Here is a 24,921-nt window from a genome sequence, read left to right as displayed (position 1 = left end):
TCTGTGCTTTATGCTACAACTCTTGTCCCCTTCGGTCCCAGCACTTTGGAGAATTTTTCAATTGCCTGCCAGGGCATCAAATCACACGTGGTCTTCACACGGCCACTGGGATCAAGCCACACTCGTCAGTACAAACTGTTTCTTGGTGGCATCATGTGATCAGGTCAAGAGTCAGATGTTATCTGTGAACATGGGCACCCTCTTCTTCCCAAATTAGTGGGAACACTCTGCTGTTTTTACTGAAATGACAACATGGTCACTGGATTTAAATACATATGGTACTATTGTGTTAAGGAAGCATCCGTCATTTCTTAGCTTCTAAAACATTTTATATGATTTTTATGTCTAATTTTATAGAATTCTTTCCACGTACATTCATAAGCAAGATTATTTTAAAAGAAAAAACTTATCTTTGTTGGATTTTGGTGACGGGGATCTACAAGAATCCCATTTTTAAAATTTAGTGTTCCATTCCAGTTTTGTTTGTTTAAATCCAGTCAGTTTATGGTGAAAGGAAATCACTGAATTCTTTAATCACAAAAATTCACCCAGCAAACAATTATGAGCCCAGAGCTTTCTTAGAGGTACGTCTTCAATAACTTTTAAATTTCATTTCTTGATTATTAGCCCATTCCAGTGTTTTACTTTCTTAGGAGTAAGTTATGGTTATCAATGTATTTCCAGAAAGTTATTTAAATCATCAAGATTTTCAAGTGATTAATAGTGGATATCTTATATTTTTAAAATTATCACTGTTGTTCTCTTTTCTCAGTTGTCTTTTCTTAACTAGATTTGCCAGATTTTTTTCTTCCCCCCAAAAAAACCTCTTATATTTATTATTTTGATTTTGCCAATTAATTCATTTCTGAATTTACCATTTCCTTCCCTATACTTTTTGTACTCATATATTTTTTAACCTTCTTTGGTTGCATCTCTTGAATTTTTACAGTGTTCCTGTTTGTTTGATTTTTTAACTGGTCAGCTGGATTTCTTATTTCCTCCTTATTTAGCAACACTTTAAAAGCTGGGACAGGAGGTTTTAATTCTTTATCCACAGTACGAAGCAAAGGGTATACTGCATGAATCAATGAATGAATGAATGAATGGATTTTCAAATGGCTGAAGTGGCAGAGATGTAAAGAGGATGGGTTCAATCACAGATGTAGATTAGTCAGGATGTGGTGAGTCAGATACGGGGTAGGGAGGAGTCAAGTGACAGGGCACATGGTGGGCACCATTTACTGACTATATGAGTAGACCTAGGAGAGGCAAGCAGAGATGCCCAGTTGGCTGTTGACTATATGTATCAACAGAATGAACCGGAGATAGAAATGTGGATGTTATAAATGGAAGTGGAACCATGGGAGTGTATCATAGACCTATGGAGAATGGATAGTAGTAAAATAAAATGGAACCCTAGGGAATATCTCCAATTGGACTTAAAGGAAGAGATGCCCCTGCAGAAATTTTAGAAATAGGTAAACACAACGACAGTCTGGAGAGACTGGAACTATGAAAATTAAAAAAGAACACATCAAGATGTGGGCTCAAAAATGTCAATTTTCATAAAGATCAGGCCCAGTAAACACTGAAAATTGTTCACTAGGTTAGCAAGTTGGAGATCAACAATCTTCTTAACAAGAAAATCATCAGTGGATCACTGGCAGCCGAAGTCATGTGGCAATGAATTTAGGTGTGGACAAGGGAGGAAGTAGAGACAGAGAAGGTAGACAACTCTCAAGATGCTTGGTAGCTAATGAAAGAAAAAAGGTGGTGGCTGGAAAGTGACATCAAGTTCAGGGTCTCCTTAAAGGTGCAAAATTTTTCATCACGAACAGCCTTTAGTGAAGAAGGTGAAGATGCCGAAGTGAAAACTGTTGGGAAAAAAGGTGGAGGGGATCAATCCACTGCACAGGTGGATGAATCACACACAGAAGGAAGGACATCTTTTCACTGTGGTAACAAAGGAGGATGGGGGTAGATGAGTCTGTAGTTGGAAGACAAGACAGTGAGTTTTCCTACATGATGTTCCCTATTTTCACAATGAAGGAGGAAAAAGTGTGGTCATCTGCAGAGAGAGAGGGGTGTGGTGGGTAAACTATTTCAGGAAAATGCTGATGCTGTAAGAGCTGTAGGGAATGAGTGAGAGCTGACTAGGGATTTACAACAGGATTGTCTGCCAGCTTTGAGGACCCAGTTAAGGTTAGAGACAGCTTGTTTGCAGTAGCAACTCTCCGTAGTTGTAGGATTTCTCTAGCAGTTGAATGAGGAAAGATAAGCAATTAGATTAATTCGTACTGGAGTTCTGCTAGGGAAAAGCCACGTAAGGATGGGTATAAATGACCCCAAGAAGAGCCGGGCTGCCCCCATCTTTTTTTGCTTTCCCCATCACTTAGTTCCTTGTCGATTTCATCCTTAACCAAGATAGCAGTTCTCATTCCTAACAGACCCAACATTCCCTTTCTATAATAAATACTTTGTTAAGACCCACCTTTACTGCCCTGAGGTCAAATCACAAATAACCTTCCTAACTCAAATTAAGTTTAAAAAAATCTATGTAATACTCCGAGAGTAATATAAAGGAGATGTAAAATGAAATTTATGATAAAATATGTATTTCCATCTGTAAATCTCAAGTGTAACTACAAGAAGAGATTTAATGAAATAAGCAGATCCTCACTGCTGTATGCAGAATTCCCAGGAAAACAAAGGTACAGTCAAAGACTAAGGTATGCCAGCCTTGAAACGCAAGTATCATGAGCAGTGTGACAGGTCCTTTAGGACCAGCAAAATTCAACCAATCGCTGCACTGAATAGATTTATGTAACTTTTCTTTTTCAAAAACTGTTTCAAGTCTCAGGCTGTTAGAATAGTGACTCCAAGTACAAGAATTGGAACCCTTTGGTTAAGGCAACCCAGAACCTCAGAGAGAAACAACACTGCAACATACATAAATAAGTAGTTTATCAACTTAGCTCTTCGGTCACCGCCCCATTACCTATGACTCAAAAGCTGGGGGGAGAGAGGGACTTCTAACTATCAATGGTGGTAATCTCAGATGTGTAACACAGGAATGGCCTGTATTCGTGCTCTGACCACCTCCCAAATTTGTTACCCAAGGGGAAAGAAACTATCGCCTCTCATCTTGACTGACAGTAAAGAAGAACACAAAGTTCTTGAAGTGGCTAGAGGCAACCCACAGGCACCACTACCAAGCCAACTGTTTAACCCTGCACAGTCTCCTTCCTACCTAAGACATTTATCTGTTGATAAGGACACCTCTTCTGAATGCTACCTATCCATATTTATGTATAAAACACCTATGCACATTTCAGACTGGAACTGAATGGGATGGAAAACTGCAGAGCTTGGAGGCCAGGTCTCCTACCAGAGTCCCAATGGAACAGTGAAGAGGAAACCCTGGAGGGTGGTTTGTTTTCAACTGTCACTTCTGGCTACGCCACTGTCCCTGCAGTTCCTGGAGCTCCCTACACTATACTCTCTGCTTCCCCATAAAGTGGCTGGGTGGACTAGGGAAGCAGCGGCTGTGGTGTGTTGGGTGTCAGTTAAAAGCAAGTTGAGCCCTCGAGAACAAGCAGGTAGAAGTGGTGCAAAGGACCAGTTTGGGAAGCAGATTCTGAATTAGAATGTAATAGAGAAGACAGCTGGGATGTGCAAGTCAGGAGATCTAGGCACCCCTTGTTCTACCACTTACCTGCTGGGTACTTCGAGTTTCCGTTTTCTCACATATAAAGTGAGAATGACTTTAACAATGCCCTTACCAACTCCAGAAGACTGTCTGGGTGGAAGGGATTAAATGTTTTATTGAACATGAAGACACTCTGTAAAGCACCTTACAAATGTGTTATTACTGTCATTATTATTACCATTTCTAAGGAAGCAGCAGAACCACAGAGAAGATGAACCTATAGCAGCCCCTTGAGGCCTTGGGACAAACAATAAGTGGTCAAAAAGAAGTGGGCACACATTTCCGGCAAGTCAAAGGTTGTGTTCCCTAATTTACTCACCTGCTGGAATGGCAAAGACAAAAGACAACTTACTGAGAGTGAACTTGTATGTTTTGGGTCTAGAAAGAACAGTTGGAAAAATCTGTAAGTCTAGGAGGTAACGTTTCTCTTAGGATTTTTGAGAAATATGTTTCCAAAACATTTCCCAAAATGTGTTCCATTAGATACTATCAAAATGCAACCAGTGTGGGAAAGGTTTCCTCACTGAGGACTTCTTGAGACTTTAATAATGAATTTCCAATGGACTATATGGGATGCAGGGTGTGCCAAATTTATTGAACAACAAAACCCCTTTTCCATAGAACATCTGACTAGGGGCTTCCATGAAACGTACTTTGGGAAATGCTACACTTAACTGAACTCTCCAGTTGGGCATAATGTTATATGGGCACATGGACCAGCGTAAACAGAAAATGAGAAAGCTTTTGTTAACATTCAATGATAGCCAGCTGCCAGACATTTGAGAGAAAGGAGAAAACTATTTTTCAACATGGTATAGAAACAGCATCACATTTCCCTGAACCACCATAATCCCAACCGCTTGAAATCCACCAGCTATGCAATCCCACACTCCATCGTCATAATATACTAAATCTACACTTTTATTTTTTGTTCTAAATGTGCTTTTTCCTCATTGAACTTTAATATCAGTCCAGGACCTCCAACTTCCCTTTAAGGAAACACCACACACACACACACACACACACATACATACACATCACCTTCCAACCAGGTGAAAAATCCCCGGCGATTAGTCTATAACAAATATTGACACAAGGGGAAAAAAAAGCATGTTGAAATGTATTAGAATCAGAACCTGTACAAAAAAATAAAATAAAATATAACCTGAAACTGTTCAAGTTCAGAAAGGCTAGTCAAGTCCTTTTCTCTTGCCAGGAGAATGCCATCATCAAAGGGCTCTGGGTCATCAGCCAAGAAGGGGGAGGAAAGAAAAAGACAAAAGCAGCAACAAGTCCTTCACCACAGGGGCCTCGGCACCACCAGCCCCACCACGGATGCAGCCCGGGAGGAATTAAAGATCTTGGGAGAGCAAGTGTTGGCAGATCCCCACAGTGGGCAGCTGGGGCCAACACAATGATAAAAAGTCTGAAGGGGTAAGAGGCAAGCAGGAAGAGAGGCCAGCAAAGAACACCAAGCCGGAATAAACAACTTCTGTCACCCGCAGACCCACAGCACCCGCCATCTGTGCTCAGATACTGGAGGTAAGACAGCCCAGTGCTCCCAACTAGTGAGAGATGGGAACTGGGCTTAAAAGAGGCTGAAAACCTGCGGGTTTAGTAAACATAGCCCAGCGTCACATCCCTCCACGGCCTGCAGCAGAGCTGCCAACAAAGGGTAGGGCAGGAGAGGGAGAACAAAGCATTGTGATACCTGACTAGAGATCATCTGCACCATTTTGGGTGCTGTGGCACAAGGGGCTGGAGAAGGACTGCCTCCTCCTTGCTCAGAGGGAGGCCTCCTTCGCAGTCACCCCTGGGGGCTGGTTAAAGCTCCCTCTGGCTTATGACCAGCCTGACAAAATATGACCACTGCATGGAGCAAAAGAAAAACTGGGAGGGAGACAAGCCCTTAAAGGGAGACAAGAACCTCCTGGAGGAAAGCTGGGCAGTGTCTGACCCTGTTAGGATGGCATCAGTGGAGCCCCTGAGTCTGAAGGGAACGAGTGGGGGAGGAGGGAGTGGGGGAGGCAAAGGAGTAACGATTTTTCTGGAACAGTACCAATGGGGTAGGGAGGCGCTGGTGAGGGGACGGGCAGGTCTGGAACTCACTGAAGGTAGAGAGGGGAGGAAATAGGCCCTTGGTGTCCCCTCCCCACCTGACTCAGGCCTGGTGAGTGCCAGCTGCCCCAGCCGGCCCTAGTGGCGGCTGGAGACCAGACCTTTCACTTTGGACATCTTCTTGGTGGGCTGCCTCTGTTCAGCATGAGGGGGACACTCCCGTTCAGCTAACTGCTGCTCCATCTCCTGTGCCGAGGAGGACGCAGTGGCTTTGAGTGTCTTCTTGATGTTGGTAACCTGGAAAGAAACAGGATTGGTGTGCTCAGCCTGAAGCACCAGAAACACACTGAAACTGGTTCTCACTACAATGAGAACTGCAAAGACAAGACTTCTGTCTAAAATCATCTTTAGAAATCCAGATGAGAAGCTTTCTGGGTATTCTGAGGAAGATTAGTTAAAATCGTAATAAGCATACTTAAGTTTACTTCTTTGCATGTCAGCTATACTCAACTTCAACATGTTAAAAGACCTTGCAACCTGAAAATATACATTAAGAAAATTAAAGAAAAATCAAAAAGCATGCCTCAGATTTTCAGTACCTAGGATGCACTGCCTGAGGGAATTTGTTTTAAGGTTTCCTGTAATGCTTAGAAAATTTTATTCAAACAAAACAACAGAAAACTTACAAGTTTTTATTACAAGGCCTTTGTTTTCAAAATGGTATCTTTCTAAGCAAACAATTACCATTCGCATTTAGCAAAACAACTTTATTAAAAATAAAGTATCACTTCCTTAATCATGGCCTGGCTGATAAATACCATTTATCCTTATTTCCTTTGTGTAGTAAGTTTTACTAAACAATCTGCTTATATTACTAATGGTTTTTTCTGTAGTGATTCTCTCATTTAAAATACTGTAGAGTTATTAACACAAACAGTCTTATAACTCCTACATGAGTAAGGAAAAAGCATTTAATCAATCTCCAAATAATCTTTATATTTTTGATCCCTTGTGCCTGTTTTTGTAGAATAAAGCCATCACAAGCCTATCATACACTGACAACTGGGATTCTATGTTATAGTGGCCTTGGGTGATTTGGATTAGCTCCGGAATCAGAGTATCCATGACTGAGCTGAGAGGTTAGTTCCTGACCTAGCTCTACTAGAGACCTTAAATACTCAGGCAAAAGGAGAGAGAAGAGCTTCCTGGGACAAGAAAATTTCCTTCAGTTGTGGGGCAAAGCAATGGTAGACATTGGGAAGCAGAGTCCACAGTTGGAAAAGTGCCACAAATAACAAGAGAACTGGGAGAGAGAGAGAGGACTCTTGAGGAGGAGCCAGGAGGTACTTCTGGTGCAGTATAACAGCAAATGGGCCTCAAGAATCTCCCTGGGGAGTTCCTACATAACTCCTTGAGGAGTTTCTATATAATAAAAAGCAGAGCTTACTCTGTCCAATTTTGCTGTACTACCTACAGGATTGCAACACAGCCTGTTTTGTAAATGTCACAATAGCTATATATTAAGACTCCACAGGCATCTTTAAAAATAAAGAAAAATACATTCCAAAGTGAAATTTAAATGATGAGGTGTTTTTTGATGCTTCGACAATTCACTACCCCTCTTCCAGAGGTTTGCTCAGAGATAATGAGACAGCTCTTAATGTTATCTCCCCCAGGTATGCTGAGACTATAATTAATTAATATGTTATTTCTGTGAAAGGCAAAAAGGAAAGAGTATTCTCAGGTAGTCTGTGATGGGGCTGACTTTATTAAGAGAGACGGCTCTTGAAGCTCTCACCAGAAAAAAAGCTGCTGTTACAAGGTTTGTTTTTCCCTCCGAGAACAAGCAATCTAATTTAAGGACAAAGAAAAGATAACTGACTTAGTTGGGAAAAAGGATGAAAAAGTCAAGTCAAGGGTGGAATTACCCTTGTAGATTTGTTGTTCTTTTTAAGTCAACAAACATTTAGTAAGTACCTGCTATGTGCCTCAAGTTGGGGAACAATCGGCACCCTACACTTAGCAGCCAGATGTGTGCGTTCATTGCATGGAAAAACTGACAAGACTTTGGGTTTTGACCATGCTCTCCCTCTTCCAATACTGGTCTGTTCCAGTCTCTCTAGAAGATTATTAAATCAATAGATTGTCTTGTTTGGTGGTGGAGGTGGCCTTGGCCTTTTCCTCAGATTTCTTTCTCTCACACTTAATCAGGGCCTTACTGCCACCTTGTGGCAGCAAGAGGCTCTGCCAGCAGGGGTAGCCGTGTTTTTCAATAATAGGCCATGGTAAGAAATCCATGTGTGCTGGCTCTCATTTTTACTAACCATGATATAGACAATCCACACTATTATATGAGCTTTGGGCATGCCTCAAACATTAGCAACGTATCTAAAGTAGCTCTGTTCACAGCCACCTTTCTAGTGTCAGATGCCATTTACCATGGAAAATACTTGAATAGTTTAAAATTCTAAAATTAGTGTCATTCATCTTTGATAACAACCACAAGTCTACCATTCAACACAATCAGCAACGATCCCCAGCAGGAGGCAGGGTCCTCCCAGGTGCTACCAAGTTAGGTGATGGTTTTGTGTTTTACATGGGCTGTTCCAAAGCTGGGCAGGGTGGATTTAGCCCCCAAACTTCATTGTTCCCCAGAGTTTGATTTAAAGGGAGGAATAAACAGAAAAGAGAGAGTGGTTCATCCTTCCTATTTTGCTCAGACATCAATCCCAGGCCAGAGATGAGTCCACAATCACCAAAACGGTGACTGCACAGCTTATTAGAGAAACAGCAGGCTTGTTTTCCTAATTAGCTTTGGCTAATGTTAAACTAAATGTAGTTCCTACTCCCTGGCTAGTAGGATTAAAATTTTACTATGAATTAAACATCCAAAAAGTAGGTAATCCGTGTGTGTGTGTGTGTGTGTGTGTGTGTGTGTGTGTGTGTGTGTGTGTTCAAAATAAACTATCTCTAGTTGAAGAAAAAAACAGTTTGGTAGTCAGCAGCCCACAGACACATTTCTATGGTGTACAGAAATATTCAGCTCAACGAACATTTGAAGGTCTCCTATGGGCCAAACATGGGGCAAGGAGATGGAATACAAAGACAAATAAGACAAAGAGTACATATAGCAGTGTAGGTAGAACCTCCAAGTTTCACAAGTCCCCTTTCAAAGGCACATCTACTTATTTCGTATGTCCCTTAGCTGTAATTCTGCCACAGTCCCTTAGGTTCCATTCTGCCACAATCCTGGACACGTGATTTTTAAACTCATTAAATGCCATGATCGATTCAAGCCCCACCCACACTAGAAAAGGACTCCCTCCCAATGCTAACTAACATTTTGATCTTAAAGGCGCCAAGCAAATGCTGCGGTCACTCCACAGGTGTCCAGGCTACAGGAACACAAACACATGCTCACAACACAAATATAAGCTGTAGCCTGTGTTCAAGGGGCTAGCAGACTCCTGAACAACCAGGGCTACTAAAACTGCCCTCACATGCTTTTATCTGTACTTCCATCTCATCCACTGAATCCCCACCCCCCCTTTTTTGTTATGAAATATACACACACACACACACACACAGTTTAAATGAAGAAAATGAACACAATGTACCTACTAAGCAGCTTAAGAAACAGAACATTACCATGACCCCAAAGCCCCAGGTGCCCCTGCTCAACTGCACCCCTCACCCACTCCCACACAGTAACCACCATCCTACTCTGTCTTTAAGATCTATACCCAAACTTTTTTGCTCTACGGTTACAGAGTACAGGTGTACTGAAGAATTACAATATTCTCTGTCCTTGAAGCCTGATCACTCTGCTGACCAGAAATCAGAAAGGAGATGGGGAATAGCAAGAGCAGGGACGGTGTCCATGCACCTCTGGATCCCAGCACCTGGACCCCTCCCTGGGTGCAGGTGAATGCTTGCTTCATCTATGTCAAGACTCACAAAACAAAACAAAATCAAACAACAACACAAAGGGATCAACAGGTACACCCTGGGGAGAAGAAACATCCCCTTCCTTACCTCTGTCTCTACCTGCTGCTGAGTCCGGTTGTGGTTCTCTTTGTACTGGTTGGCTCTCAGAACTTGCTGCTCGATGCCTAACAGAACTGCTTCACAGCCGTCACACCTACAAGGAGATGACTGGCCCTGAGCCACAGAAAGGCATGAGAGCTCTCTCAGCCTGAGAGACATTCCTCTCCACCTGTCCTCCCCAGCACCTGACCTTGACTTCCTGTAACATCCCCCTTTGCTAGGGCCCTTTTTCTTTGCTCCTTCCCAAAGACAGGAATTTCTGAACACATATATTAGGACATATGGAAAGAGATACAGTGTATTCAGGAGGTTTCTTTAAATAGAGTTTTAATTTCCAACCTTTGCATCCCATGGGAAAGTTTTTATAAAATGTAATCACAAGAATTAGGAAAGACTTCACAGGTGGCACCAATTAATCACTTTTCTAAAAAGAAAAATCAATTTCCAAAAACATCCTATTTTGGAGATTCCCCTTTGCTCATAAGTTTAAGTTATTTCTAATTGCCATCCCCCTCCTCATTAGTTTCTCAACTTTTTATTTTGAAAAATTTAAAACAAAAAAATATTGAGAGAACAGTACAAAGAACACCCACATATCCTCCACTTAAGATTCAGTAATTGTGAACATTTTGCCATATTTGTGGTCCCCCTCCACAAACCAACTGTGTTTCAAATCTAACTCCAACCTTTCAACATGGGTTTTAAGAATGGCTATTGGCAAATACCCTGGGGTGGATATTATGATGGCAACTCTGGGTGGAAACATGTTGAGGATGAACAACAGGAAACAGACTCTAGACAAGCAAACTGTATTGGCCACCTTAAAAATGGCAGAGGACAGCCAACCTCAGAAGGACTGGACACCTAGATTTAGTATGCCAGACCATTTGCATGTTTGGGATTATTTTCTAAGATTACTTCCCTTTTATTCTGATTTAATGGCTTTGAAAATTTTTTAAAGCTCCAACCCTGTCAGATGTTGTAAAGGGAAGGTGTCAGGGACACACTTGGAACAGAACTTGGCAAGGGAGGAGGTGTGCAGCACATGTCCAATATTAGCTGAAGTGAGGGAAACTCAGGGACATTAAAGCCCAGGGGGCCAAAGTCAAGGGGCAGATTCCAGGAGGTCAAAACTGAGGGGCACTGGACCCCGGGGGGCCACATCAAGAGGCGCTGGACACCAGGGGGGTCAAAGTCAAGGGACATTGGACCCTAAGGGGTCAAAGCTGGGCCATTCACCTCAAGATATACTCCTTTTGGGGAGAATCCCAGGGAGTCAGTTTGTTTTAAAAGATAATTTGTCTAACCTCCAACACAAAGCTTGCCTGCTTGGCTTCATGCCCTCTAACCTGCCATGGGCCTGCTGGGAACAAACTCTCCTCAGTTCCAGTTATGCTTTAACCTCTGTCCTCCTTCAACTCAGCACAGACTTCATCCCCAATTAAGCCCATCTGGCTTTATAAGCCCCAAATCATTTCAATAACTCTGTAACAAATCCTCACTGAATGTGTAACAACTCTTGCAAATATTAAGTTCCATCAGATTAGAATATAAGTCAATGTTCTCCTTCTTTTTATATACCACAATAAAGTCACCAAATACTCTACCTGTGAATCTGTCTTCCAAATTAAACTAACCTATTCCTTGTCTTCAATGTCCCTGACAATCTTTTACATACACTAGCCCAAATGTTACTGACTCTGAACATGGGTTTTCTTGTCTAAAGAATCTTATAAACACTAACTTCGTGAGTTTGATCAAACTTTGAATCCAAATCTGGAAACCAGGGCACCAGGGGGCCTGAAATGATCCCCACTGCTGCATAGCCGCAGTCACAAGCAACACCACTCTCTAGCTTACTGATCCTAAGGCCCCAGCCCCCAGGCAGTCCCAAGGCCTACCCCAAACCCTCAGCTCGGGCAGCTGACACATGGAGATCACATTTCCCCCAACAGAGTTACACAAGACATGCCAGATATCCCTCTCCCTAAAGAGAAGGGGCCCCTCCTTCTTTCAGCCTCACCATTCATGCAAGGTCTTGACAATATTATTGATATCCTTCTTTCGGATGTCACGGCCAATGCAGAAATCCACTTCTAACAACTGGTTCCGCTGGTCCAATTTGCCCTGGATGATATCAGTGTAGACCGCCTCAATGATGAGGTCTTCTAGTTCCCGGAGATTCCGCATCTCCAGGTCCTTCAGCAGCACGGAGTAGGGGATACACTGTAGATAAAGCCATATGATATTTATAAAAACCATTGGCAAACACTATTGATGAACTTTAAAGAAAATACAGGTATCACCTACAGAGGCAACAGCTGCCTCAGGCCTTTGGGAAACACAGTCTAGATGTAACTATTAATATCCATGGCAACAAGAGACGGCTAAATGAGCTGTGAGACCGGCAAGCACTAAGCAAGACCCTATAGCATCTAAGAATGTGTTTTCCTGGATTCTCTGTCTCCCAGACTTCAATTTTCACCAAAGACCTAGGTTTCAGTTTTCACACCCTGGACCATGTTCTTCGACATCCTAAAGACTTCTTCCAGAGGCGAGAAAAGGAAATGCTCGGTATATGCTATTCTGCCACCTTCTGGAAGCGTGCAGACTCTGCACCAAATGTCAGGTCATTAGGAGCCTCTAATCCCAGACATTAGACAGCACTGGCTGCTCGCCCTAACTTGCAAGCCAGCACCTCCACCTTCAGGTGGCCAGTGGGTACTGCCAATTCAGCGTCATGCTGAAGTTCACATTTGTTTTCTCAAAAACTCTTTTAACCAATGCAACTCCCCAACCTTTATTGAGTTGCACCAACATTCTGAATTTCTCCAAGACGAGAGGATATGTAAATACCGTTTTCTGAAAATTCTCTGACACATCACTACTAGTTTGAAAATAAACACAGCAATCAAATCTGCAGAAACGACAAGAAGATGTGGGCACAGAAGAGAATACATAACTAGAGGGATTTCTATGGCTAAAGAAACCAGGGGCAGTAGGTGGGTTTACCCATGGCATATTGCAGAAATGAGGAAAAATCACTCCTATTCTTTGCCACACCTGAGAAGTCAGGGCCTCATTTCCTAACAAACTAGGTCTCCCACCTGACAAGGCAGACTGGGAACCAGAAATTTGTGATCAGAGCAGGTAAAATGATTACAACACTGAAATAGCAATCCAAGAACAAATACACCTCTCTTGAGCTTAATCACAGGGGAAATGCAAAAAGCAAACTTTTTCAGAGGCATAACCCTACCAAAACTTACAAACTTAGGCTGAGATGGGCAGGGAGCCAAACTCAAATATAAATCAATCGAATCTGTTGATAGCTCTGAGCAGCTGGCTACAAGGCTTCCTAAATACTGACTGAGGCAGGGAACTGAGGAGTATGATGGAATAGTATTTTACAGAAGTTAGGGTCTTAAGTTAGCATATGAGGCAAAAATCATGGTTAGTGTAATTATCCTTGAAAACCCCAGAGGAAGGCAGCATATTAAAAATCCACCTCACATTAAGTCTAACATGCCAAGTTTTTCCTCTGGCACTGGCACAGTTCTCCACGCACCGAGTAACAGATGAAGTGGTTAACTTACTTTGAGAAGCCTCACTGTTTGAAAGATGTCTCTTTAAACACTCTCACCTCCCTTTAGCCAAATGGCAAAAGGCTCGTACCATACCAGGCACCACGCAATGTCAGAACTGAGACCTACTGATTCACAATCCCTCTTGGATATACTTTCCCTGGATGGAATGGTAAGCAATTGCTGCATTACTTTACCTTTTTCTGTTTTCTTTTTGTCGAGCAAATTATCTGCATTTATGATGTGACTCTCCTGGGTATAATTGGGAGTTCCCACATTGGTGCCAATGAGACTACCTGACTTGGGGGGAGGACAGAGACAGGAAAGGGGTCAGGACTGTACCTTCATTCTCGATGCCAAGCTCACAATGGTCAGATGTTTCAGCTTGTTCTGCTGAGCTGTGCTCAGTTCTGGCAGGCTCTCCTTGTTGGCTGCTCAGTCCCACCCACCAAAAAAATCAAGACAAAATAAAATTAGGATTTCCTTTATGGAATAAGCTCACAGACTCCCCGAACAAAATCTTCTACCACTGAATCATTGTAATGACTCTGCATTTCTTCACTGGACAAATATTCAGTGAGCAACTCTTGTCTTCTTTGGAAGAGTCCGTGCTTCTACAGAAGACTGAGTCTCTACACAGAAGCCAGGAATGTGAACAAACAAAATTATGTGACAGGTATTGTCATGGAATACCATTTGTGCCCCTCAAGACATTCAATTAGTTCAACATGTCTTCACTGAGCATCTACACCACACAATGCAACGCACTGTCTTAAGTGATTCAGGGGAATCCAGGATGAATATGATGGTCCTTGTCAGGGCTGCTGTGATGCACAACTCTGGGACACCACCCACCTGGAGTTGTGCAACTCAATGGCCTTGGACCTGACCTCAGTGTTAGAATCAGATAACGTCAGTAGCTACAAATGCAAAGAAGAACTACCGGGACAGTAGTAGGGGGAGTGAAAGCAAGAGAGCAATCTTGCTGGGAGGTACAGGAAAGGAAAAGAAAGGCTTCATGAAAGGGATGGAATTTAAGATAAGCCTTGAAAGATGGGCAAAATTTTAGTAATCACAATAATGATAACGGCAGTAATGGCAGGTAACACATATGGCGAGCTTTACTTAGTAGGTGCACACCCAGACACATATATAAAAACACACATTCAGTTAATCCTCACAACAACCCTATGAGGTAGATTCTAAATATCCTCAACCTCTTATCCAGATTTCTGAAATTGAAAAAACTGAATCCAAATACAATTTGTTTTTCTTAAGTTTGAGGCCAAAATTCACTGGGTGGCACTCCTGACTTGACCTGAGGAAGACTTTTTATCCCACTTTGTCTCAATATTCATTTGTTTTGCTGCAAAATTATGAATGTGTTTGACTACATGTACTGCCCACATAAAAAGGCATTCTGAAGCATCTAACCTCAAGGAGTGCAAATAAGGGATTCTGGACTGTTATTATCATTTCTATTTTACAGATAAGGAGACTGAGGTACAGAAGATTATTTAATTTGCTGAAAGACACATAACTAGTAGAAATGAAGCTAGAATTTAAATGCAGGCAGTCTGGTTCCAGAGTCTATGCAACGCTGCCTGTAGAGTATGTGAGGATAGAGAACATACTCGTTGGAAAAAAGTGAAGGTCAGAAAAAGTGTGCTGTTCCAGAAAGTGGCAAACTGCCCAGTCTGAAAGTAGCAGAAAATAATAGAAGTGACCAGTGAAAAAGGCGGAGAAATCAGAAGTATAGCATGGAAGGCCTGGAGTGTCAGGCTACTGTCACACTACTAAAATAAACTAGGGAAGCCAGAATAGAAAGTCTAAGAGAAAGGTACTTCAAGTTTGAACATGCAAGCATCTCATTCCTCAAGATTCTAATTTAAAACAACACAAATCAGAATGAGCCAAATAGAGAAAAGAATATTAGATTATGGAATGTTAAAATAATGACTACATATATAACTACTTGTTAATCTGTACTTTGAAAGTTATCACCTTTTTGCATGCTATATTTCACAATAAGGAAATAACTAAACCTGTGGAATTGTAACCCATAACATTCTTTGAAATTTGCTAACTATTTGTTAAAATGCACTTGGAAAGTTATCACTTCTATGTAAATGTTATATTCCACAATAAAAAAAATGACTACAAATATTTAAAATATGGATAAATGCTTATGAAATAAGTGAAAAAAGCAAGTTATAAAATTGCATGCATAACCTAATTATGCCCGTGTAATAAAAAACACAAGCATAAAAGGTTCCAAAAAGACCAGCACCATAAGATAAAGTGTTTAAGGTGGTTAAAGGTTGGGGCAACTATAAGTGACTTTTTTTTTTTTTCTATTTTCCAAATTTTTTTCCATATAATAATGTTATTTTGATAGTATTTAAAACCTTTAAATATTTTACAAGTGGGTATTCTGACATTTCACAACAGTCAACAGTCCAAGTGTTCTATAACCACCAATCCTCAAAAATCTCATCCGTTAAATAAACAAGGCTATATTTATGTTCCCATTTTACTCACTGGGAAATTTAAAAAAAAAAAAAAAAAAAAAAAAGAGAAGGGAAATTCCTTATGTGGGGTCACCTACAGAGCATATTAAAATGGGAAACAGCCACGTTAAAGAAGCTCCCGCACCCAGGCTTTATCTCCCAAACTTCAATGAACCTCAAGGAGGCAACCCATCCAAACACTGTGACATAATTAAGAGAACTCTTTTGAAGGATCTTAACCAACTCACCTATGTAATCTGGATAGGTTCCATAGGCAAACAGGTTCAGCAACTGCAAATAAGCAGCATTAGCACCTTCTGCAAGCTGAGGAGGAAAAAAAAGTTCACCATAGACCAAGCTGTCTACCAATCATTGTACATGTTCAAACAGAATGCAGGTAACCACGGGCTAAAGATGCTTTGGACGTATTTCCTGGACTGTCTGATTAGATGGCCTCAGAGGTCCCTTCCAAGGCTCTGATTCTTCGGGTAAAAATTAAATAAAATTATTAATGTCCCAAATTTAATTTTTCTTCCTCAGGAATACATGTTTTACACTCTACATAGCATGCCCAAGTAACTGTTTTTATCACACAGATATAAACACATAAAGCATTAAACCCTAAAAGCAGCTCAAGTTTTCCCATTCGAATGAACACTGTAACAGACCTACCTGCACACCAGCCTGGAGTACAGCATAAGTCACTCTCAATGCAAACTGAACAAAGCTTAGGGTTGGTTACAAGTGTCAAGACTACATTTCGACTATGAACCCTGGGACAGATCAGCACAGCGTAAGGTATAACAGGATGGGAAGGCAACCAGGATATCAGGCTGCCCCAAATAAAAATGGTCATTAAAATTACTTACTTCTCACTGAAGCTGACAGCTAAGAGCCATCTGTAGACGAAAAACGAGAGCCATTGTTCTGCCCTGAACAATTCTGCTCTTCTATGAATTTCCTTAAGTACATGTTTCTTTTACTCACAAACATGCCCCAATTGCTCTTCTAATTTACCAAACTCAGTAAAGTGTATACAGGAATACCCAAGTGGTGTTCTGCCAATACTAGTAGCAGTTAATAGTCAATTTAGCCATCTTTTAAAAAAGAGTTCCATTTTAATCTGTTAATGTAGCATATTACATTAATTGATTTTCTTTTGTTGAACCACCCTCGCACACCTGGAATAAAACTCACTTGGTCCTGGTGTATAATTCTTCTAACATGCTGTTGGATTCTATTTGCAAGTATTGAAATTATTCAAAGCACTTTCTCTGATCATGACTCAATGAAGCTGGAAATCAATCACAAATGGAGAACCAGAAAATACACAAATATAGGGAGGTTAAACAACATGCTCTTAAACAATGAGTGGGTCAAAGAAGAAATTGCAAGAGAAATCTGTAAATATCTCAAGATGCATGAAAACGAGCATACAATGTATTGGAACTTCTGGGATGCAACAAAAGCAGTGCTGAGAGGGGAATTTATAGCCCTAAGTGTCTGCAGTAAAAAGGAGGAAAGAGGTAAAATCAACAACCTAACTGAACAACAGGAAAAACTGGAGAAAGAATAGCAAACTAATGCCAAAGCAAGCAAAAGGAAAGAAGTAACAAAGATAAGAGAAGAAATTAATGAAATGGGAAATAAAAATACAATAGAATCAATAAAACCAAAAGTTGGTTCTTTAGAGAAGATCAATATAGGTAGACTGACAAAAGACAAAAAGAGAGAAGCTGCAAATAAATAAAATCAGAAACAAGAGGGGCACAGCTTACCACAGCCCCCGAAGAAATAAAAAAGATCATTCAATAGTTACTATGAACTATATGCCAACAAGCTTGACAACTTAGATGAAATGGACAACTTCCTACAAACACACGAAAAACTTACGTAGACTCGAGAAGAAATAAAAGACCTCAACAAACCAATAATAAGTAAAGAGAGCAAATCATTCATCAAAAACCTACCAACAATAATGGTACAGCCACTGTGGAAGATGGTTTGGCGGTTCCTCACAAAACTAAATATGGAGTTACCCCATGATCAAGCAACTCCACTACTCGGCATATACCCAGCAGATCTGAAAGCAATGATATGAATAGAGATTTGCACACCAATGTTGATTGCCAGAAGATGGAAAAATCCAGTGTCCTTCAATAGAAGAGTAGATAAACAAAATGTGGCATATGCATACGATGGGATACTACACAGCAGTAAGAAGGAATGAGGTCCTAAAAGATGTGACAACATGGATGAACCTTGAGGACATAATGCTGAGTAAGTCAGTCACAAAAGGAGACTGTATGTTATCACTAATATGAACTCCCTGAATAATGTAAAATCAGTGTCTTAAAAATGTAGAATATAGGGGACCTCGAGATAGAAGCTAGAGAAGGGAAAATGATTACCTAGTCTGTACAGACCTGTTAATGAGGTTGAACATAAGAGTCTGGGAATGGATAGGGGTGATGATGGTTCGTTAATGGGATTATAAGTATCAGTGCTATACTGAAGGCGAACACGATTGAAGGAGTTGTTTAAAAGCATGGATTCCACAGATTAGCACTATAAATATAAATAACTGCTTTATGACCTACTTTTAAGGTATGACACTGGTACGAAGAGTTACCAACAGAGTGGTATCTGGGAAAACTACCTATTGCATACAATGGACTATATTTAATAAGAATACCTTACTAGCACCACACTAATACTAGGAATAAATAATTAGGGGGTGATAAGAGCTTTGGGGTGTTTCAGGTTATAATTGTTTAAAATTGAAAGTGATGATGACTGTTTATCCTGGACAGATTACATGCTATGTGAAATTAGGAACCCCCTTTTTAATAAATCAGACCCTCAATCTTGAGGCTTGCTCTTATGAAACTTATGGCTGTAAAGCAGAGGCTAAGCCTACCTATAATTATGCCTAAGAGTCATTTACAGAGAACATCTTCTGTTGCTCAGATGTGGCCATTTTCTCTCTAAGCCCAACTCCACAAATAAATCCATTACCCTCCCCGCTATGTGGGACATGACTCCCAGAGGAATTAAGTCTCCCTGGCGACGTGGGACATGACTCCTAGGAATGAGCCTGGCCCAAGCATTAAGGGATTGAGAGTGCCTTCTTGACCAAAAGAGGGGAAAAAAATAAGGTTTCTATGGATAAGAGATTTCAAATAGAGTTGAGAGGCTACCCTGGAAGTCACTCTTATGCAAGCTTCAGCCAGATATTCCATATGGCCAAGTATGCCAAGCCCAAATCAACAGTAATCCCAAAAACTCTAAAGAATACCCAGGTCCCTATCAGAGACTCTATAAAAGTTTCACTCACTAAGTTTATTTCTCAGAAACTTAAATCCTCCAGAGTGTGCCTATGCCAGATAAGTCTCAAAACCCAGAGGCAACAGCCTCTTCAAGACCATCAACCAGATGCATCCCCTTTCATCATAATGGTGACACCCCTTTTCAATATGAACAATTTAGGGTGATCACTGCCCAGATATCCCAGAAGACTGAGACAGTAATCAAACAAGAAGGAGTAGTAGCAATAGACAAGATGGGATTTAACAAAGGATTACTAATACAGAATCTTTATAATCTCTAGGGTATTAGAACAGCTAGAAGAAAATAACTGAAATGGTGGAACTGTAACCCATAATATTCTTTGAAATTTGCTCTGTAACTACTTGTTAAATAGTACTTTGAAAGTTATCACTTTTTGTATATATGTTATATTTCACAATAAGGAAATAACTGAAATTGTGACCTGTAACCTTCTTTGAAATTTGTTATATAACTACCTGTTAAATTGTACTTTGAAAGTTATCACTTTTCTGTATATAAGTTACATTTCAAAATTTTAAATGTTTAAAAAAACAAAAAAAACCTACTGTGCCTGTTTGGATGTATTATGTCCCCCAAAAAGACATGTTCTTTGATGCAATCTTGTGGGAGCAAACATATTAGTGTTGATTAGGTCAGAATCTTTTGATTCAGTGTTTCCATGGGGATGTGACTCAATCAACTGTGGGTGAAACATTTGAGTAAATTATTTCCGCCTATTCAGGGGGTCTTGGTTTAATCACTGGAGTCCAATAAAAGAGCTCACAAACAGAAGGACTACTCTAAGAGTGAGATTTTGGAGAACAGCTGAGAGTGACATTTTGAAGAGAGCCATTGAAAGCTGACACTCTGGAGATACTAGCTCAGAGTTTGCCCAGGATATGCTAAGACAGGACCCCCAAGTGCTTAGAGAAAAACATCCTGGGAGAAGGAACCAAGAACGCACAGGAGCTGAGAGAGGAGCTGGAACACAACTCAGGATCAGCAGACGCCACCCACATGCCCTCCCAGGTAACAAAGGTTTTCCGGATGCCATTGACTGTCCTTCAGTGGAGGTACCCTATTGTTGATGCTGTGGCTTGGACACTGTTATGGCCTTAAGATTGTAACTTTGTAACCAAATAAACCCCCTTTATAAAAGCCAATCCATTTCTGGTATTTTGCAGAACAGCAGTATTAGCAAATCGGAACACCTACCAACAAAGAAAAGCCCAGGACCAGATAGCTTCACAGGCAAGTTTTACAAAGCATTCCAAGAAGAATTAATACCATTCCTGCCAATACAACACAATTACAAATTGTTCCAGTTTGCTAATACTACCATTATGCAAAATACCAGAAATGGATTGGGTTTTATAAAGGGGGTTTATTTGGTTACAAAGTTGCCGTCTTAAGGCCATAAAGTGTCCAAGGTAAGGCATCAACAATGGGGTACCTTCACTGGAGAAAGGCCATTGGCATCTGGAAAACCTCTGTTAGCTGGGAAGGCACGTGGCTGGCATCTGATCCAGAGTTCTGGTTTCAAAATGGCTTTCTCCCAAGACGTTCCTCTCTTGGCTGCAGCACCGTCTGGGCCTGTGTGGCTCTTTTTAAAGTACTCCAGTGATCCAATAATGATCCACGCTGAATGGGTGGAGCCACAACTCCATAGAAACATTCAATCAAGAGGTCACACCCTAATCAAAAGTGTCACTCACAGTTGGGTGGGTCACATCTCCATGGAAACAATCACAAGGTCCAACCTAATCAACACCAATACATCTGCCCCCATAGACTGCATTAAAGATAACGGCATCTTGGGGGACATAATACATCCAAACTGGCATACAAATCAAAAGGGAAAAACCACACGATCATTTCGATTGACACAGAAAAGGCATTTGACGAAATTCAGCATCCTTTCATGATAAAAACACTTCAAAAGGTAGAAATCAAAGGAAACTTCCTCAACATGATAAAGGGCATATATGAAAAACTCACAGCTAACATCACATGCAATGGTGAGAGACTGAAAGTTTTCCCTCTAAGATCAGGAACAAGACAAGGATGCCCACTGTTACCACTGCTATTCAACACTGTGCTAGAAGTTCTAGCTAGAACAATTAGGCAAGAAAAAGAAACAAAAGGCATCTAAATTGGAAAGGAAGAAGTAAAACTGTCACTATCTGCAGATGACATGATCCTACATTTAGAAAATCCAGAAAAAATGACAGCAAAGCTACTTGAGCTAATAAGTGAGTTCAGCAAAGTGGCAAGATACAAGATCAACATGCAAAACTCAATGGTGTTTCTATACACTAGTAACAAGCTATTGGAGAAGGTATTCAAGAAAAAAAAATTCCATTTACAATAGCACCTAAAAGAATCAAATATCTAGGAATAGACTTAACCAAAGATGTAAAGGACTTTGTACACAGAATACTACAAAACACTGCTAAAAGAAAACAAAGAAGACCTGAATAAATTGAAAGACATTCCATGTTTATGGATTGGAAGGTTAAATGTCATTAAGATGCCAATTCTATCCAAATTGATCTACAGATTCAATGCAGTACCAATCAAAATTTCAAAAGACTACTTTGTAGCAATGGAGACGATAATTATCAATTTTATTTGGAAAGGCAAGGGGCTTCAAATAGCCAAAAACATCTTGAAAAAGAAGAATGAAGTAGGAGGTATCATGCTTCCGACTTTAAAGCATATTTTAAAGCCACAATGGTCAAAACAGCACAGTACTGACATAAAGATAGACATATTGATCAATGGAATTGAACTGAGAGCTCAGAAACAGACCGTCAGATCTATGGTCAATTGAATTTTGATAAGGCTCCCAAGTCCACTCAACTGAGACAGAGCAGTCTCTTCAATAAATGGTGTTGGGAAAACTGGATATTCATAACCCAAAAGAAAGAAAGAGGACGCCTATCTCACACCCTATTCAAAAACTGACACAAAAATAAATCAAAGACCTAAATAGAGGAACCAGTACCATAAAACTCCTAGAAGAAAAGTAGGAAAACATCTTTAAGATCGAGTAGGCAGTAGTTTCTTAGACTTTATACCTGGAGCACAAGCAACAAAAGAAAAAACATATAAATAGGAAATCCTCAAAATCAAATACTTCAGTACTTCAAAGAACTTTGTCAAAAGGGTGAAAATGAAACCGACTCAATGGGAGAAAATATTTGGAAACCACATATCTGATAAGGATTTGATATTCAGTATATATAAAGAAATCCTACTCAACAAAAAGACAAACAACCCAATTAAAACATGGGCAAAGGATGGGAAGAGATATGCTGGTTTGGATATATTATGTCCCCCCAAAAGCCATGTTTTAATCCATTCCTGTGGGATATTTGGATTAGGTTGTTTCCATGGAGATGTGACTCATCCAACTTTAGGTGAAACATTTATTAGATATTTCCATGAAGGTGTGGCTCTGCCCATTCAGGGTGGGGCTTAATTAGATGATTGGAATTCTTTAGGAGATGCTTGGGAGCTGACAGAGATGCCAGGAGCAAATGCTTGCTGATGCTAAGAGATGCTTGGAGACGCAGACAGAGGGACATTTGGAGATGCTCAGCTAAGAATGAAACCCAGAGTTTGCTCTGGAGAAGAGCAGACACCTGCCACATGCCTTCCCAGCTGACAGACGTGTTCAGAACACCATTGGCCTTTCTTCAGTGAAGGTATCCTCTTGTTGATGCCTTAGTTTGGACACTTTTATGGCCTTGGGACTGTAAATTTCTAACTTAATAAATCCCCTTTATAAAAGTCAATCCATTTCTGGTATTTTGCATAAGGGCAGCATTAGCAAACTGTAACACAGACATTTCTCCAAAGAGGAAATGCAGATGGCTAAGAGGCACATGAAAAGATGCTGAGCATCACTAGTTATTAGGGAAATGCAAATCAAAACCACTAGAATGGCCACTACTAAAACAGGCAATCACAAGTGTTGAAGAGGATATGGAGAAACTGGAACACTTATTAACTGTTGGTGGGAACATAAAATGGTACAGCTGCTGTGGAGGATGGTTTTGCAGTTCCTCAGGAAGCTAAGTATAGAGTTCCCTTATGACACGGCAATCCCACTATTTGTGATATACCCAGAAGATCTGAAAGCAGGGACACGAACAGACATTTGCACACCAATGTTCATAGTGGCATTATTCACAACTGCCAAAAGATGGAAACAACTCAAGTGTTCATCAACAGAAGAATGGATAAACAAAATGTGGTATATACATACGATGGAATATTATTCAGCAATAAGAAAGGATGAAGTCCTGAAGCACATGACAACATGGATGAACCTTGAGGACATTATGTTAAGTGAAATCAGTCAGACACAAAAGGACAAATATTTTCTGTTCTCACTGATATGAACTAACTATAATATGTAAACTCACAGGCATAAAATATAAAATACAGATTACAGGGATATAGAATGATGCTAAAGAATGAGGAGCAGTTGCTTAATATGTGTAGAATGCTTAACTAGGTTGAACTTAAACATCTGGAAATGGACAGAGGTGACGGTGGCACGTTATTGTGAGAATAATTAACAGTGCTGAATGGTGTGTGAGTGTGGTAGAAAGGGGAAGTTTAGAGTCATGTATGTCAACAGAAGGAAAGTTGGAGGTTAAAACATGCGAATGTATAACACAGCGAATCTCGTGATGGACAATGTATGTGATTAATGGCACAAATATTTAAAGTTTTCTCATGAACTAGAGCAGATGTGCGACACTATAATAAGGAGTTAATAGAGGGGTATATGGAAAAATATGTTCCTACTGCAAACTATGGACTATAGTTAACAGTAATATTTTAATACTCTTTCATCAAAGTATCAAATGTACTTCACCAATACTATGGGGAAATAAAATGGGAAGATAAGTAGTATGGGAGGATTAGGGTTTTCTTTTTAATTTTTATTTCTTTTTGAAGTAAAGATAATGTTCTAAATTTGATCATGGGGCTGTATGCACAACTATGTGATGATACTGTGAGCCAGTGACTATATACTTCAGATGGCTTCTATGTTGTGTGAATGTATTTCAATAAAATTGCATTAAAAAAAGAGTTCCAAGAACTGCATGCATAATTTCAGACCACTGAAAAGCAACTAGCTTATTCCCAGCTCACATATGAAAAAAACAAACTGCAGGGAGAGAAAAGGTGATTTTCTAAGCATGTGAGTGAGAACTCAGGTGTCCTAATACCCCAGTATACCGTCTATTTACCAAAAACCTCCTGAAATCCCTGAGTCAGACCTGGAAGAGCAAAGAGCATCAAGTCTAGTCCCCACCTTTCACACAGATGATTACAAAACTTAGCTAGAACTAGCTAGAGCTGTCTGTTTTCTTCCAGAGCAGATACTCTAAAACTTCTCCCACAGGCTTAAATCAGTAAGGTCTTTCTGGCTTTAATTTTTGTTCAACTCCTAGTTAATCTTCCACAGTTACAAAAAAACAAAACAAACAAACAAACCTACTTGGCATATTCATTCAGGCTTTTCATGAACCTGGAAGCAGCGTATCACTCTTGTTGAAAAATGAACACTATTCTCTTAAATTTCCTCACAGAATTCATTTTCCATCTCTGGTAATTTCAATTTTTACTGAAAGCCTTCCGTGTGTCAGGCTATGTATTAGGC

The 24,921-nt window shown here is 40.4% G+C and overlaps 1 protein-coding gene across 3 annotated transcripts in view; it reads right to left on the bottom strand.

Moving 5' to 3' along the window:
• Positions 1-4,808: 4,808 nt before the first annotated feature.
• COPS7B (COP9 signalosome subunit 7B) overlaps positions 4,809-24,921 on the bottom strand; it is a 29,405-nt gene continuing 9,292 nt past the window's right edge. For all 3 annotated transcript variants that reach the window (XM_037849199.1, XM_037849201.1, XM_037849200.1), the window contains 5 exons: positions 16,157-16,232; positions 13,741-13,829; positions 11,838-12,040; positions 9,803-9,908; positions 4,809-6,064 (listed from right to left, as the gene is read on the bottom strand). In XM_037849199.1, coding sequence (XP_037705127.1) covers positions 5,906-6,064; positions 9,803-9,908; positions 11,838-12,040; positions 13,741-13,829; positions 16,157-16,232 — 633 coding nt within the window. In that variant the 3' untranslated portion in view covers positions 4,809-5,905. The remainder of the gene's footprint in view (positions 6,065-9,802; positions 9,909-11,837; positions 12,041-13,740; positions 13,830-16,156; positions 16,233-24,921) is intronic.

This window comes from Choloepus didactylus, chromosome 9, assembly GCF_015220235.1.
Source record: "Choloepus didactylus isolate mChoDid1 chromosome 9, mChoDid1.pri, whole genome shotgun sequence".
NCBI lineage: Eukaryota > Metazoa > Chordata > Mammalia > Pilosa > Megalonychidae > Choloepus > Choloepus didactylus.
This window is presented reverse-complemented; position numbering and strand designations above follow the sequence as displayed.